This window comes from Saccopteryx bilineata, chromosome 1, assembly GCF_036850765.1.
Source record: "Saccopteryx bilineata isolate mSacBil1 chromosome 1, mSacBil1_pri_phased_curated, whole genome shotgun sequence".
NCBI classification, from domain to species: Eukaryota; Metazoa; Chordata; class Mammalia; order Chiroptera; family Emballonuridae; genus Saccopteryx; species Saccopteryx bilineata.
The window spans coordinates 81,492,836-81,507,963 of NC_089490.1; the positions used below are offsets into that span (position 1 = coordinate 81,492,836).

The 15,128-nt window shown below is 49.9% G+C and overlaps 1 protein-coding gene across 1 annotated transcript in view; it reads right to left on the bottom strand.

Moving 5' to 3' along the window:
• The window catches only part of TBC1D22A (TBC1 domain family member 22A), a 216,143-nt gene that overhangs the window by 139,582 nt on the left and 61,433 nt on the right, over nt 1-15,128 (bottom strand). The window contains exon 5 of the mRNA XM_066255142.1: nt 1,631-1,701. Within this exon, the coding sequence (XP_066111239.1) occupies nt 1,631-1,701 (71 nt within the window). The remainder of the gene's footprint in view (nt 1-1,630; nt 1,702-15,128) is intronic.

Below are 15,128 nucleotides of genomic sequence, written 5' to 3' on the forward strand. Positions count from 1 at the left end.
ACACTTCTTTTTCACTCATCTGTCAGCCCGACCCCAGGAGATGTCTAGAACTGTCACTTCTCTCCTTCCCTCCCATGACCCACTATCCCAGACCCTAGGAGTACCTTCCCTCCCTAGGGCCTTGTCCCCACTTCCCACACAGCTGTGCCCCTCACTCACACTCCTACCTGTGTCCTGTGCCTCCCACAAGGACGTGGCCCCCACTGCACTGCACCCCGGACCAAACCTGACACTTCCTGGTGGCAGGGCTAGTGTCTCATTCACGTCAGTCTCGGGCCAAGGCCCTGTTATCAGCTAGAATAGATGAGCCCAAGTGCTGAGAATACGTGGACTGTCCTCCCCTGCATTCCCAGGACTCCTGGTCACAAGCTCTGCCCACTGCTGCCCTCCCTCCCATCGAACCAGCAAAGTGGCACCTCTGGCATCTCCCCCTCTGCTCCTCTGCCCCTCAAGGCCCAGATGGTCCATTTCCCAAACTGATCCCTGGAAAGCACCTAGAGGATCTAAACTATGACCCACAGAGACTGGGCACTGAAGGAAAAAAAACAGGACAGTCATCCACTGAGACCTGCTCATGGATGGAGCACACCCTCAATAAACTGAATCACAATAGAAGGTCCTAACGGTATTTCCCCAAAACATCCCACACTTCACTCTGAAAAGCCCACAACCTACCTTAGAGAAGATTTGGCAAACTGGACAGAAATACTTAAACACACACACACACACTCTCTCTCTCTCTCTCTCTCTCTCTTTCTCTCTCAAGCAATTGCAGCAGGTCTAATTTCAAAGACAGGAGAATATTTAATCAATAAATATTCACAGTGCAAGGCTGCATCTGAATTTAGGATTACGAGGTAGGTACTAAGCTGCAAATTTATTAAGACTTGTTAGCAAGAAAGTCTTTTAAATACTAAAAGCCAGAACCAATTTAGAGCAAACACTTATAGTCTCCTACTGACCTGGCTTCAAAAGTATAAAAAAGGAAGAGGGGAAAGCTGTCTATGAACAGCTCCCTGTCCAGCAGGGCCGCGCTCACGGCCTGCAGCAGCCAGGTAAGTAGGAGACTGCCACGCACCGCCCTCCTCCAGAACCCCTCCCTCATCGCAGAGGCGAACCACCGAGCGATCGTCAGTCTGCTCCCCTCACACGTCACTAGAGTAAAAAGAAAGCGCAAACACATGTCCTTGTCACTGAGCCATAGAGCTGACACCATCTTTTACGCTGGGACCTTCACGTCCCAGACTTAAAAACCTTACACAGATTTTTTTAAAAACAATAAAGACAGAGAAAAGGAATAGAACTGCCATAATGGCTACTTATCACTTTCTCCAGCCTTGCCACACCAAGTGTGACATGAAGCAAAGGAGGGAAAGTGTTATCTCAGCCCAGACAAAGGCCTGCATCATGGCAAGACCGGGCACCGCCGGGCCACAGGTGACCAGACACACTCCTGGCTGACGAGTGCACTTGTTCTCACAGGAGGGTGGACAGGTGGAAGGGCGTCCTCACAGGAGGGTGGACGGTCGGGCAGGGAAGCGTCCTCACAGGAAGGCCGACGGTCGGGAAGCGGGGGTGTCCTCACAGGAGGAGAGCAGCACTGGGCAGCCCAGGTGGATGAGACACTTACTGAGAGGAGCTTCCACGTGATAGGACGAACCGGCTTGGGGATCCCGGACCAGCTCAGCTTCCGCAGTTCCTCTGTTGGCAGAGAAGAGACAGGGAGAACAGGGTTACAACCAGTGAGCCAGCCCCCCGTGTGCTGGCATCCCCACCAGCTCTCTCAGGGCAGGGCGTCCATGGGTGAATCCTGGTGAACCTAAACAATGAACTCAGGACTGATGTCTCAGGATCCAAGAGATGACACCACCCCATTCAAACAGCTCAACGGCCCCTGTTCATATGTAAGTAGCATAGAGGACATGTTTGGACACTCACTCCGAGCATCCCCAGCACAACCCTGGGACACACGGGCACCAGAGGGTGCGACTGCCTCCCCTGTCCCCCCTTCCCTGCCCCTGCCTTCTCTGCTTTTCTCTCTCCTAAGTGCCATCTCCCCAGCTGAACACCCTCATGAGTCGTCTTCATCCTTCTGCCTGCCCACCCTCACCACTACTGTTCATGACTGCTATACGATGGGTTTCGTCAGGACTGGCGCTGAGAGAAGCCATGTCATGGAGAGGAGCCTGCAAGCACACAGCACTGGTTAGGGTGTGGCCACCTACACAGGCCACGGACCACAGTCTTCAAGGAGACTCCCCACACCAGTCCGTGCAGCCTGCGCAAGTACCAACAGATGGCCTGGTCACCAAGGGCAGGGCTGGCCAGAGACAGAGGAAGTGAAATCCAAGCCTCCTGGAAACAGAAGAGGGCACAGCAGGGGACGGAGGGACAAAGGTAAGGGCCTCTGAATCCTGTCTAACCTTCACTGTTGCTTTGAATGTCCCACTCATTCCCTGAAAGGCTAGAAAATGCATTTCAGCATGTAGGCATATCAACACCCAGTCACCCCCACTGAAATTGGGAGTAATTATTTCTTTCCTTTAAGTTAGGAATCTACTATTAGGTTCTTCTCCTAACAACTCGGAGCTGATGATTAATACTAGGAATAAAAGAAATGATTAAAGAGGCAACTTTGGTAATATAATCAACAACAAAAAAAACAAAGTCCTGACATCTAATCTTTTTCCAATTACTAAAGTCTAAGCAAAATAAGTAGAGAATAATTGGGCAGTTCTAGCAATAACATGCATTTTATAGCTATCTCAGAAAATATCAAATCTTCCTCAGTTCCCTAAGGACATATGAAAAGCAGGAACCTGATATCTGAACACCAGGAACTCAGTGTTCACCAGCTGTGACCCCTGCGCCTGTCCTACTGCTGGAGTCTGGAGTACAGTTTATGAAAAGAGCCGGGAGAAACCTCAGGTGTAAATGCTCCATGGACCTGTGTCCTCAGGAAGAGACTCACAAGTTGGGTCGGCACAGGTGGTAAGAGCTGAAGTGCTGAGCGTGAGCTGTGACACTGACAGGACCTTCCCTGTATGTGTCTCTCTGGTCCTCAGGGCGGCCTGAGCTCAGAGGACTGTGACCCCACTAGGAAAGCTGGGAAGCGAATCAGAAAGGACAGCTGTCTCTGGACCAGGTGGCACAGCAGCGCAGTGCCCTTCCATTGCAGTGTCTTTCTACTCTATAAACTGCCATTATTTAAAGGCTTTGTCGTACAGACCAACCTCACTGATGAAAACAAACAAAAGGGTCCACAAAGAATCCCAGCATCCAAAACAGAAGCAGGTGCTCCAGGAGCAGCAAACAAGTAGGACATAACCCAGAGCAAAAACACACGGCTCCAAATCAGCAACCCTGTAGCTTAGTAGGGGCAAAACCCACAGGGCCATTCTGACAGGTGCCAGGTACAGACTGGCCCGATGGTGGCCCAAGGGCCACCCGCCCCCTTCCACCTCTGTACCACTATTCAGTGTGCACAGGGAGAGCTGAACCCGCCCACCTCACTGCAACGGTGGGCCTGGTTGGCTGGTGTAGCGCTACGCCCCGCCTCTACCAGTGACTGATTAGACAACGCTCCTCAACCCTATCCCGCACAAGCGGAGAAGACAGCAAACTGGCTGGGGCTTCTGAGAAGGCCCTCCTCACTCTTCAGTTCTTTTGCAGGCAACATTCTCCTGCTTGCTCTGAAAGGGGCTCGGGTCAGATGTGAGACTGGAGGCGGCTACAGCCATTAAGAACCAGACCAGCCTAAGGTGAAGCTGACAAAGAGAGGCAGGAAGAACCAGGAAACAGCAGGACCCAGGGCCCTGAGTTCAGCAAGAAGGCTAGATACAGGAACATTCAAAAGTCAGCAGCTTTTCTCTACCAGCAAGAGTCAACAGAAAATGCTATAGGCGTAAGCTTAACAAGATATAGACAACTGTACAGGAAGAAAACAACAAGGTCTCACTTAAAGATGGACGGGCCAAAACAGGAAAACAGCAGGCCCAGGGAAGCGAGCAAGCTTTCTACATCCTTCATGAAGTTTACATTGAAATCTTTCACTCATCTTTTTATTAGGTTGCTCATAACGTTGTTACTGATTTGTGGGTTCATTTCTAATGATGGATCTTGCTTCTGATTCTGGGTCATATTTCCCGGTTTCACACTGCATGTGGTTACTTTTTTCCTGAACACCAAGTGTGCTGGGTATCGGTTTACAGCCTCTCTGATGAGGGAACAGGGTCTTAAACTGTCTCCTTGGCCGACTGGCATGATATGATCCTTCCAACAGAGGCTAAAGGGACAGTCCAGGAGAAAGGGGTTTTCTCATACGCCTCACCAGGCTCCCACAGAGTGCTGCTTCCCCAGTGCTCGGGGCCTCGGCCAGCATGGGTCCTCACCTGTCTTCGGCACTGGTCTCTGGAGGACATTCTCCCCAGGGCTAGTGTCCTACACACAGATGGGTAATGTTCCAGGTCCCGGTTCCAATGGCCAGCAAAACCCAGCAGCCAGCGCCTGTGTGAGCTCTGAGAACTCTGCCACTCACTGCTTCCTGGTGAGTCTTTCCCCTGCTCGTGGCATTTCTCCATTGTGAACAGATAGATGGGTACTCCGCCCAGGGCCGAAGAAGACCCTCAGCAGACATCTGGGCTCTGTCTCCAAGTGCTCTCCTCTCCAGCACCCTGCCCCACACCTTCAGTCTCAGCATCCCCAACCCCTTTCTGGACTCAACTCAGCAAGACTCCCTATGTGGCGGCCTGGACACTTCCTCCACCAGTAAGTGGGAGCAAAGGTAGGGCTCAGCTGTTCACCTCCCTTCTCTCAGAGTCGCATCCTGCACTGCCTGCAATCCACAACTGAAAGCAGCTGCTTCACATACTTGGTCTGGTTTCTGGTGTTCACAATAGGACAGCAGTTCTCATGCCAGTTAAACCTTCACAGGCTGGAGCAAAAGTCAACGCGCTAACTTATTTTTAAAGACTTTTTGTCTATTTTCATTAGAGATATTGGTCTCTAGCTCCTTTTTCTTAGTTTCTTTATGAGGTTTGGGGATCGAGAGCGTGTTACCTTAATAACAGGAGTTGAGAGGCAGTTTCGTCTCCTCTCTTTCCTAAAAGAGCTTTTGGAGAACGGGTGTTATTCCTTCTTCTGCTTCCTCTTGTAATGGTTTTATTAGGTCCTGCCTTTCAAAGTATACATCCATCTACCAGATGTTCTTGCATTTATTGGCATGGAATTGTAAATAATATCCCTGTTACTTTCTGTCTGTGGGCTCTGTAGTACTGCTTCCTCATTCATTTCTGGCCCTGGTGACCTGTCTTCTCTTTTTTATTTTCTATTGAACAAGTGTAACTAGAGGTCTGTTGATCTTTCCAGGGAACTAATTTTAGATTTTGTTGATTCTTGCCTCCATTATCCATTTTCCAGTTTACTGATTTCCATTCCTATTCACTTCCCTTCTTTGACAGGGTTTTGCTTGCTTTTCTAGCTTAAGGTGGAACCCCTGATCACTGACCTGAAGCCTTTCTTCTTTTCTCACACAGACACTGAAGGTACAAAACTTCCCTCCGTGTATTGTGTCAGTTGCATCACACTAATTCTGATGTGTTGTCATCATTCAGTTCAAAGTAATTTCAAATTTTCCTTGTGACTTCTTTGCTCTGTAAGTTATTTACAGCACAGAAATACAATGACAAAAATTTCCAAATATTTGAGGCTCTCATTTTTACTCTGATTTCTAATTTATAGCACTTAGATGAACTTGGTGACATTTCAGCCCTTTGATATCTATTATGACTTATTCTGGGCAGAGCAGGTGCTTCACCTGGTGAATGTGCCGTTATGTCCTCAACGTGAATGTGTACTGTTCAGGTGGTGGGTGTGGAATTCTGTAAGTCCCCTAGATCCAGGGGGCTGGCAGTGCTGCTCGTAGCTTTCATCTCTCTACAAATTCTTAAATATGCATATTTTATCAACTGCTCAGGAGGGGTATTCAAATTTCTGCCTCTGGTTGTGAGTTTGTTCCTCTCTTTACTGCTGTCAATGTTTGCTTCATGCATTATGAACCTATATTACTAGGTGCACACATTTAGAAAAGATAGTATCTTCTTAATGAGTTGAACCTTTTATCATTATGAAACATCCCACTGTCTCTAATAAAACTCTTTGTCTTGCTGTTTGTTTTTTCTGACATTATTATAAGCACGAGAGTTTTCTTATGATTAATGTTTGCATGGCATATCTCTTCGCCCCTTTTTATTTCAGCTGCCAGAGTCTTTGTGTTTAAAGCTCATATTTGGCTTCCCTTTTCAGCTTCCCATCCTGTTCTTCTTGGAATCAGACAGAAGAATCACCGATCCCCTAAGAGACAAAACTCAAATGAAAGAAATTTTAATAAGCTGAAAATAAATGAGAAATAAATAACTTTTCTTCTACGACAGATTTGTTTTCTAAAAAATAAAATTTCAAAATATTTTCATGAAAACGATATTGAGAACACAATTCCATGTTCATCTGTACTGTGGAGGCTGAACTTCTCAATAAAATTCCCACTGGGGAAATAGTCATAGCAGACACTCCGTGATCAAAGGGAGCAGAGAGGCTGCACAGGGCAGAGGAGTCAACGCTGGACCTGGGTTTGAGGCCGAGCACAGCCAGCAAAAGTCTGCATGGCCATGGACAGTCCTCTTAATCTCTCTGGAGCTCGCCTCCTCCCCAAACACAGGACAAATAAAAACACCTGCCTCGCTTAGTCACAGAGTTTTCCCAGTGAACAAAGTGATAGTACAGAGCGTCTGTACACTGTGACACACTATGATATGCAAGAACAAGGCTCTGTCACGCTTACTGGTACAATTACTCAGCACACTCTGTGAACCCGACTCGTAAAGCAAGTAGGACTCATTCGTCCTAATTGGATGTAAATTATCACATTTGAAACTGAACCAGAAATCTGTCACAAAATGGTGTATAAAAAGGACTCATAATTATAAGCACTTTTTTTTGTATTTTTCTGAAGTGAGAAGTGGGGAGGTAGAGAGGCAGATTCCTGCATGTGCCCAATCAGGATCCACCCAGCATGCCCAGTAGGAGGCGATGCTCTGCCCATCGGAGGTGTTGCTCCATTGCAATTGGAGCGATTCTAGCGCCTGAGGTGGAGGCCATGGAGCCATCCTCAGGGCCCAGGCCAACTTTTGCTCCAATGGAGCCTTGGCTACAGGAGGGGAAGAAAGAGACAGAGAGAAAGGAGAGAAAGCGGAGAGGAGGAGGGGTGGAGAAGCAGGTGGGCACTTCTCCTGTGTACCCTGGCCAGGAATCAAACCCGGGACATCCACACACCGGGCCGACGCTCTACTGCTGAGCCAACCAGCCAGGGCAGCACCTTTTTTTTCCCCCTGAAAAGCCAGGAACAATGGAAATATCAACCCATAACTTAAGCTTTTTTTCCCTAACACTCCATCTCTTTTTAACTGGTTTTAATTCTGATCTTCTGAAACTTTATAGCAACAAAACCTGAGAAAAACACTGAACAAAAGTAAGAAATGCACGTACGTTACGACCACCTAGGCTTCCACAAGAACAGGAACTAAATAAAGGCTGAGCGGCCTGGGAAGGATCTGTGTAATACACACACCTCTCATCCCCACACAGGACGTCTCCGCAATCACCACGGGACCAGCATTACTGAGCGCCCTGTGGGCTGCCTCTGGAGCCGCAGCCACTCAACACTGCCCATCGCACCCACCTGTCCATCCAGCCAATGAACATGGGTCCCACACTGGCCCGACCAGGAACGAGCTGGCCTCAGCAGGTCCAATCAGACCCAGCCCCTACCCTCCCGAGGTTCATGTGCAAGCCCGAGTGAAGAGTGTTCTTCGGGAAAGGTGCGAGGTGACACACAGAGCAGCGGGCCTCTCCTCTGAAGAAGGGACGTCAGGGAAGAGTCCCAGGGATCTGCTGCTTGGGAAGCACGCTAATGCCCAGTGACACCTCGTCAACGGACATTCTCCTACACTTCATCAACACACTACAAACAAGGACAGGGCCAACAGGATGTGTCAACAAACACCCAAAGGACTGACAGAGGAACGAGAAGAGTGGAGCAGAAGGTGACACCCACTGCCTGTGGAGGGGCGGTCAGGAGGCACAGACCAGAGGACCAGTGGTCCTGGAGGCAGCACACCACGCCCCAGGTGAGCACCTGCAGGACCAACCTGAAGGTCACACCGCCCAAGTACTCGTGGTTCAGTCGTGACCCACAGTCACAGCTGTAACAGCACAAACAACAAATCCCAAGTCCCCAAAATTGTGATACTAATATGCTGAGCAGTGGAGAAAGAGGAGAGGGAGGGGCCTGGCCAGAGTGCAAGCCCTCCACTCCTGGAGCAGAAGGACATACCCAGGGCTGGACCGGGAAAGTCTGCAGACTGTGCAGAGGGCAGAGAGGTATAAAGGCAATACTCGAAGGATGCAGGGGTGCGGGAGGGTGGGGCAGGGAGCCCTGTTCCCAGCCTGCCTCCTGTGACTGCTGCAATCTCCCAGCTCCAAACAGCTGCTTAGCTCTGGCTACAAGAGGACAGGCCAGGTAAGGATGCCCCCGTGCCTGGCCACTTTTCTGAGTAGCTCTGGAATTCTAAACTGATGACCCTTAACCGCTAGAATTAATAAAGTGTTGCAGCATAACTTCTGTAAGAGTAACTGTTTCTTGTATCTAAAGGTTTTTCCTTCAGGCAGCAAGATGTGTTTTTTAAAAGGCGTCAGAAATGGCAGAAAGGGACAAACACTCCTCTGGGGGCAGTGCTGAGTGGGAGCAGGAGGGGACGAGGAGGGGCAGCCAGAGCTCAGGGATGGAGGGCTGGCCAGGAAAGAGCTCACGGAAGGGGCATGGGAGCCTTAAAGGAGGTGAGGTCCACCAGACAGACAAGAGACAGGAGAGAGGCAGGTCCACCAGACAGACAGAGACAGGAGAGGAGGCCCTCCTGTGGGGACATCTGATCCAAGCCCTGGAGGCTCAAGAAAAAGGCCTAGATAGTCACAGGCAGGGACCAAGGCCAGTTCTGAATGACAGCAATGCCTTTCTTTTGTACAAAGAGAGCTCATGGGCTCATGGGACTGTAATTAAACCTTAGCCAGGATGGAAGCACGGGTGGAGGGGGATGTTCAATCAGAGAGGGTACGTCTAGATGGGGCTACAAGGCCAGGAGACGCCCAGCAGGGAACAGCATCTGAGGATGCAACATCACAGGAAAGGAAGGGTGTCATAACCACACAAGAGGAGCTGGACCACTGGTTCCCACAGTCCTGAGTTCTGAAAAGGACGGGGCAGGGGACCTAGAGTCTGTACCCTCTCTGCTTCTCAGACACAAACCTGCAAGTTCCAGCAAGGTCTGCAGCTTCTGGACTCTGGGTCCACCTCTACAGTTTAGAATCCCAGAAGACAAATGTTTAAAAAAAATAAAAACAGAAATGCATTTTACTCTAGAAACTGTGTTGCAATGAACTGCTAAGTCATTCAAACAAGATGACATAGATTTCTAAAAGTTAAGTACACTACCAGCTTCCAAATGTCCCTTCACCAAAAGAGACAGCTTGTGACAGTGATGCCGCCCCAAAAGAAGGCAGACTTACACCCAGCTGCCCATCACAGCACTCGGTCACCCCATTCGCTGCCACGCAGAACACTGGACATTCGAAACAACAGCCCAATCACGCCCTCCTGTTGGCCACGAAGTCCGCGGGTGCTCCCAGATACTCGCCGGGCAGAGCAGGATCCTCCTTCACGTGGTCTCAGAACACGTCCCCAGGAAGCGCTGTATCTGCTAAGGGGGCTGGCTGTGCAGATCCATGGTGTTGAGTACTGACTTCACAAAGGGTTCTGGTAATCTCATTTTCCTTATCACCAGTGTTTGTTTTGCTTGATTTTGCTGGTTTCAGTAGAGTACTTAACTTAGATCACAAGTGGAATCCTTTTCCTCCTTCTATTTTTATTTAGAATTTATTTCAGTGAACATATGAATTCATTCACAGTGGGGAAAACAAGTCCTATTAAAATATTAGCTGCTTTGTCAACAAGGCCAGGAAAAGGACGACACCCTCCACCGGGGAGGTGTCCTGCTTCTCCTCAGCCTCCTATCTGGAAGGTTCCAGGCTACCTCTTCCAAGAAGCCCTACCTGGCCAGGCCAGCCTTGAAGGCAGGTGCCCTCTGGCGGGCAAGCATCTTGAAGGGCTCAGGCATCCAGAAGGAAGACCAGGGGTGCACCTGCCAGAGGCTGAGTTCTCACGACGTGCCTGCCACACGGCGCTCAGCCAGCTGGGTGAGACCTGAGACACGCAGGGACTGCAGCATGTGAGGGAACTGCCTGGCCACCCGAAGCCAGCTTCCCTGCTGCCCCTCACTCCAATCTGGTCCTCGTGGCTGCCAGTATTAAGTGTCAAGAGTCTTGGATATCAATAATAAAAGACAAATAACCAAATGATCTTAATTAACCTGTCTTCAAAGAAGATACACAAACAGCCAGTCAGCACCTGAAAAGATGTTCAACACCTTTAGCCTTCAGGGAAATCAAACCACAGGGAAGAGCCACTTTGCACCCACTCACAAGGCTCCAGCCACAGAAGTGGAACACTGGAACCCTCACCCAGGGCTGCAATCCCCATGAAGCAGCCTGGCAGGTCCTCAAAACGTTAAACACAGAGTTACCATGTGACCCAGCGATTCCATCCCTGGGTACCTACCTAAGAGAAATAAGAACGTCCACACAAACACCTGTACACAACTGTTCATGATGCACTACTTATAAGAGCCAAAAAGTGGAAACACTCCAAATGCCCATAAACTAACAAATGGATACATAAAACGTGACTCATCTAGACAATAGAACATTATTCATAAAAAAAAAAAAGACCAAAGGATGCACGCTACAACATAGGTAAACCTTGAAGACATCACGCTACGTGAAAGAAACCAGCCACAAGAGGACACGTGTCTGTGGTTCCTTTTATAGGAAATTTCCAGAAGAGGCAAATCTACAGGGACAGAAAGTAGATTCCTGGTTGTCTCGGGCTGGGAAGGGAGGTTGGAGTGAAGGGGAATGACTGCTGATGGGTCCAGGGTTCCTTTCTGAGCTCTAAAATTTACTGTTGTAACAGTTACACTCCACAAACATATTAAAAACCACTGAACTGCACATCTAAGTGGTGAATTCCATCTCAATAAAGATGTCAAAGTGTCTTTGATAAGGGCTTTCTAAAGGCCACTTACAACTCCCACTGCCCCTAGGGAAGTGAACCTGGGGTAGGGCTCCTGGCAATAAGGACTACAATGAGGAGGCGTGCCAAACGGCTCTGCACAGGGAAGGACAGACCTGAATCTGGAGGGCCCCCATGCCCTAGATGGCAGGATGGTGGAAGAGCAGTGACAGTCCCCCAGAGGCCCCAACCTTTACAACACCGAGACAAACTTGGCAAGGCCTGTCTAAGGGGCTGTGTTGCTGGTTTTGGCTTGGAGAACACCATGACCCAATGATGTCCACACAGCCTGTGTGTGGGCCCTGGGGCGACGGGAACTCAGGAAATACATCAACCTCCACTAAGCAAGCTGGGCGAGGGCAAGTCTGTGACTAGATGTTGTGGGGAGGCATCCCCAGCTCACATCCAAGCCTCAATGACAAATGCTCACACCCTCAAAGCCAGTCATTTCATTTCTGGGACTGTGTACCAAAGAAGTAACGCAAACATAAGCAAATATTTATGCATAAAGATGGTCACTGCAGCATTATTTATGTATTTTTAAAAAGATATAACCTAAATGTCTAATCATCGAGAAACACACCCAAAATGTTTAAGGGAAAATTGGTAGTTCAAAGTCCACAGCAAGGAAAGCAAAGTGCAGCTAGCTGCCTGTCCTTAGCAGCCCGCCTCACCGAGAAAGCCCCGCACCTGTCGCTCACCCAATGGTCTCATTACACTGCTTTCCCTCCAATCCTACCAACTTCACAGCTGCTATCATGTGGCATTTAATTAAAGGAAAGGCTACTGCTCTTTCATGTTAAAAATCCAGTCCTTTCACACAAATTAGAAGCTTGAAGTTTGCTTCTCTGCTTTCCCGTAGGAGCCACTAAAGACAGACCCTCAGCCACACAGAATTTCTGCATTAATATACACACACATGCAATGGGACTTGGCTCCACCGGGCTCAGGTCAGCAGTGTTTGTCCTAACAGTACCTGGCAGCAGGCTACCGCACTTCTTCACAAAGCCAATAACAGACTGGGGTCAACAAGTATAGTCCTCTGACACCACAGTGAGCTCTTTGCCACGGCTGTGTGTCTGGTGGGACCCTGAGGGTCACACAGCCTCTTCTCATTCTCTGTGCCTCCTACACTTGCTCTCTCCAGCCTGCACCCACCACCCTGGAGAAGTCTCTTGAAGGAAGAAGGTAGGCGCCATCTCCCAACTCTCCTGAGGGGCTCCCACTGCCCACACAGAGCCAGCAGAGCCATTCCTAGATATCACTCGTGGCTGAGGAACCACAGACAAGAAGCTGGACACAGCCCAGGAAAAGCCTGAGGACAATCTTGATGGTGATGAACTCAGCTAATTTTAGGTAAGTTGCAATGTAGTTAGAAAGGCAAAGCAACATAATCCCACAGCCCAAGTGTGTTTTCACATGTAAACACACAGGAAGGCTCTGTGAGAAAGACTCAGGCACAGTCCGGGACTGACCATAAACGCAACACTGGCCCACAACCCATACGGCCAGTCAGGCTGGCTTCACCGTCCAGAGCCGGCCGTCCTGGGTGTTGACTCGGCAGTCCCCTGCTAATCCACCCTCACCCCCAGCCCGCACACCCTCACCACACCAACACCATCACCTTTCTCCTCTGAGTGCACTCCCCTGTTCCCGCCAGCACAGCTGTGCCTGGCTTCAGGTCTGTCTGTACCCCAACCATGGCCTCCCCAAGCACAGGGACTGTACTCCTGTACCCCTAATTCCTGGCACTGTGGCTGTGCAGACAAGGTGATGAAAAGAAAACTAATAATACAAAACCCTACATCTGTGAAGTGATGAGCAAGAAATAAGGGCTCCAGGTAAATCTAAGGAGCTCCACGGATATACTGGAACCCAGTCTACATTGTGTGCAGATAGTGGGACCATGTGATACACTGTCTAAAATAGACACATGGGGCATAATTAATAATCATGGCAGGACAACAGGAGCACACCAGCACTTCCAGCCACCCAGCACCCTGTGTCAGGACACGGCCTTAGGTACTATGGTGGCACAAGGTTGAGGAGCTTCCTAGGTCAAAGAAAACGGTTGAGAAGACGCATAGCAGGCGAGGAGGACAATGTGGACACTGTTCCTTGTTATTTAACTAGTACAATAGGTAGTATATTGCTGTCTACTGTGCCAGCAGAGTATTTTACATTTTAGTACATATTTTAGTATACAATTAACAATCAACAGCCCCAATTGGCAAGACCCTGTGTTCTGATGGAGCAAAGATGAACAAGTAATTAGAGGTCAGATTACCAAGGATATCCAACCCCAGGAATCTCATCTCTGTCCTGGAAGAAGGATAGCAGTGAACAGGGAAGGGAGAGACATGTTTCCATCTGACGCCTCATGTTTCCATCTAGCCCACAGGCAGGCTCCAGGGAAGAGGGAAGCCAGGACACTAGCTGAAGCTAGTCAATGGCTGGGTCAAGATGATAAAGGTCTGCACCAGGGCAGGCCCATCAAAGACAGAGAGGAAAGAATGGACGGGACAGCATAGGGACACTGAGAGGATGGGACAGACGGGCTTCAGCAGTAACGAGATGTGGACAAAGCGGTGCAGACCTGACAGTGATCCCCACACTGCGCTCTGGGAAAGAGACCTGTGTGCACGGCTGGACAAGAAGTGGAGACGACTGTGGAGAGTGGAGGAGGAGAGAGATGCGGGGGATCAGGAGTCATCTGCGCACAACCGCCACGCCCAGGCGCATGCAGGGTCTATCTCCAGGACAGCTTGTTGTCCAAGAGGCAACTCTCATCCCCATTTTCCATACAGCACCTGAGTCTAACCAAGTCCAGATCTTCCTTCCACACTTGACACGTTTCAGATGGAGAAGGTCCAAGGACAGTGCAGTGGGCATCTCCACCCGACAGTGGACGGGCCTGGGGCTCAGGAGAGCAGAACTGTGGGAGGACTCGAAGCAAGGTAGAAAGAGGTCGATAAATGCACGCTGGCATGCTCACACGTGTGAAGAAGGAGAGGGTGGATGAGCACAGGGGAATGTTCAAAGGTGGTGGCGGGGTATCACAGAAGCCCAGACAGAAGAACTGGACCCACCAGGCAAATGAACAGCACCTGCCCTGTCCCTAGCAGTGGCCCAGCCAGGCTGAGCAGACCTCTGCGCCCACTGTGGCCTCGGGCCTAGAGAACGCCTAGAGAAGTCAGTCCATGGCATCTGCTGGAACAGGACCTCTGGGGCCATGGCCTCCACCTGTAAAACAGGAAACTGAACTACTTAACTTCCCGGCTCTGTCTGCTCACAAGTACCACTGGCAAAGGTGATGTCTTGGATGTCTTCTGAAAGACAGTTTCAGCCAAGTGGGGAGTAAAATCCAGATTTCAGGAAAAAGGCACTTATAGGATACTTCTGTGTTTCAAACTACACCTCAAAGGAGCTGCAAATGAAACCCAAACCCCCGAATGAGGAGTGGTAACTGGCACTGGAGCTGGCTGGACAAAACGCCTGGTGGAGGCAAAGCTGCACACACGGCAGTCACTGGACCAGCGCCCTCAGACCCTGATGGAAACAAACTGACATTTTTCAAATGTCCACACAGTCATGTGCCCCTATGTCCACAGAAAAAGGAAGGGGAGGGGAGGGGGTGAAAGGAGGGAGTAACAAGGACTGCACCTATGGCACAAGGTGACAGGGACCACGCAGGCGGCCGCTGTGCACGCACCTCCTGTTGCCTTGGTGAGTCTGTCCCGAGGAGACAAGCGCAGGGGAGCTGCAGGCCCAGCCCAGGATGCCTCCACTGCAGAGGCAGAGACAGCCATAAACAGGCTGCAGTGACCCAGAGTCCTGGCCGTCGCTCTGCTGCCCACCCAGTGCCCAGCCATTCCCAATAGCCTTTCCG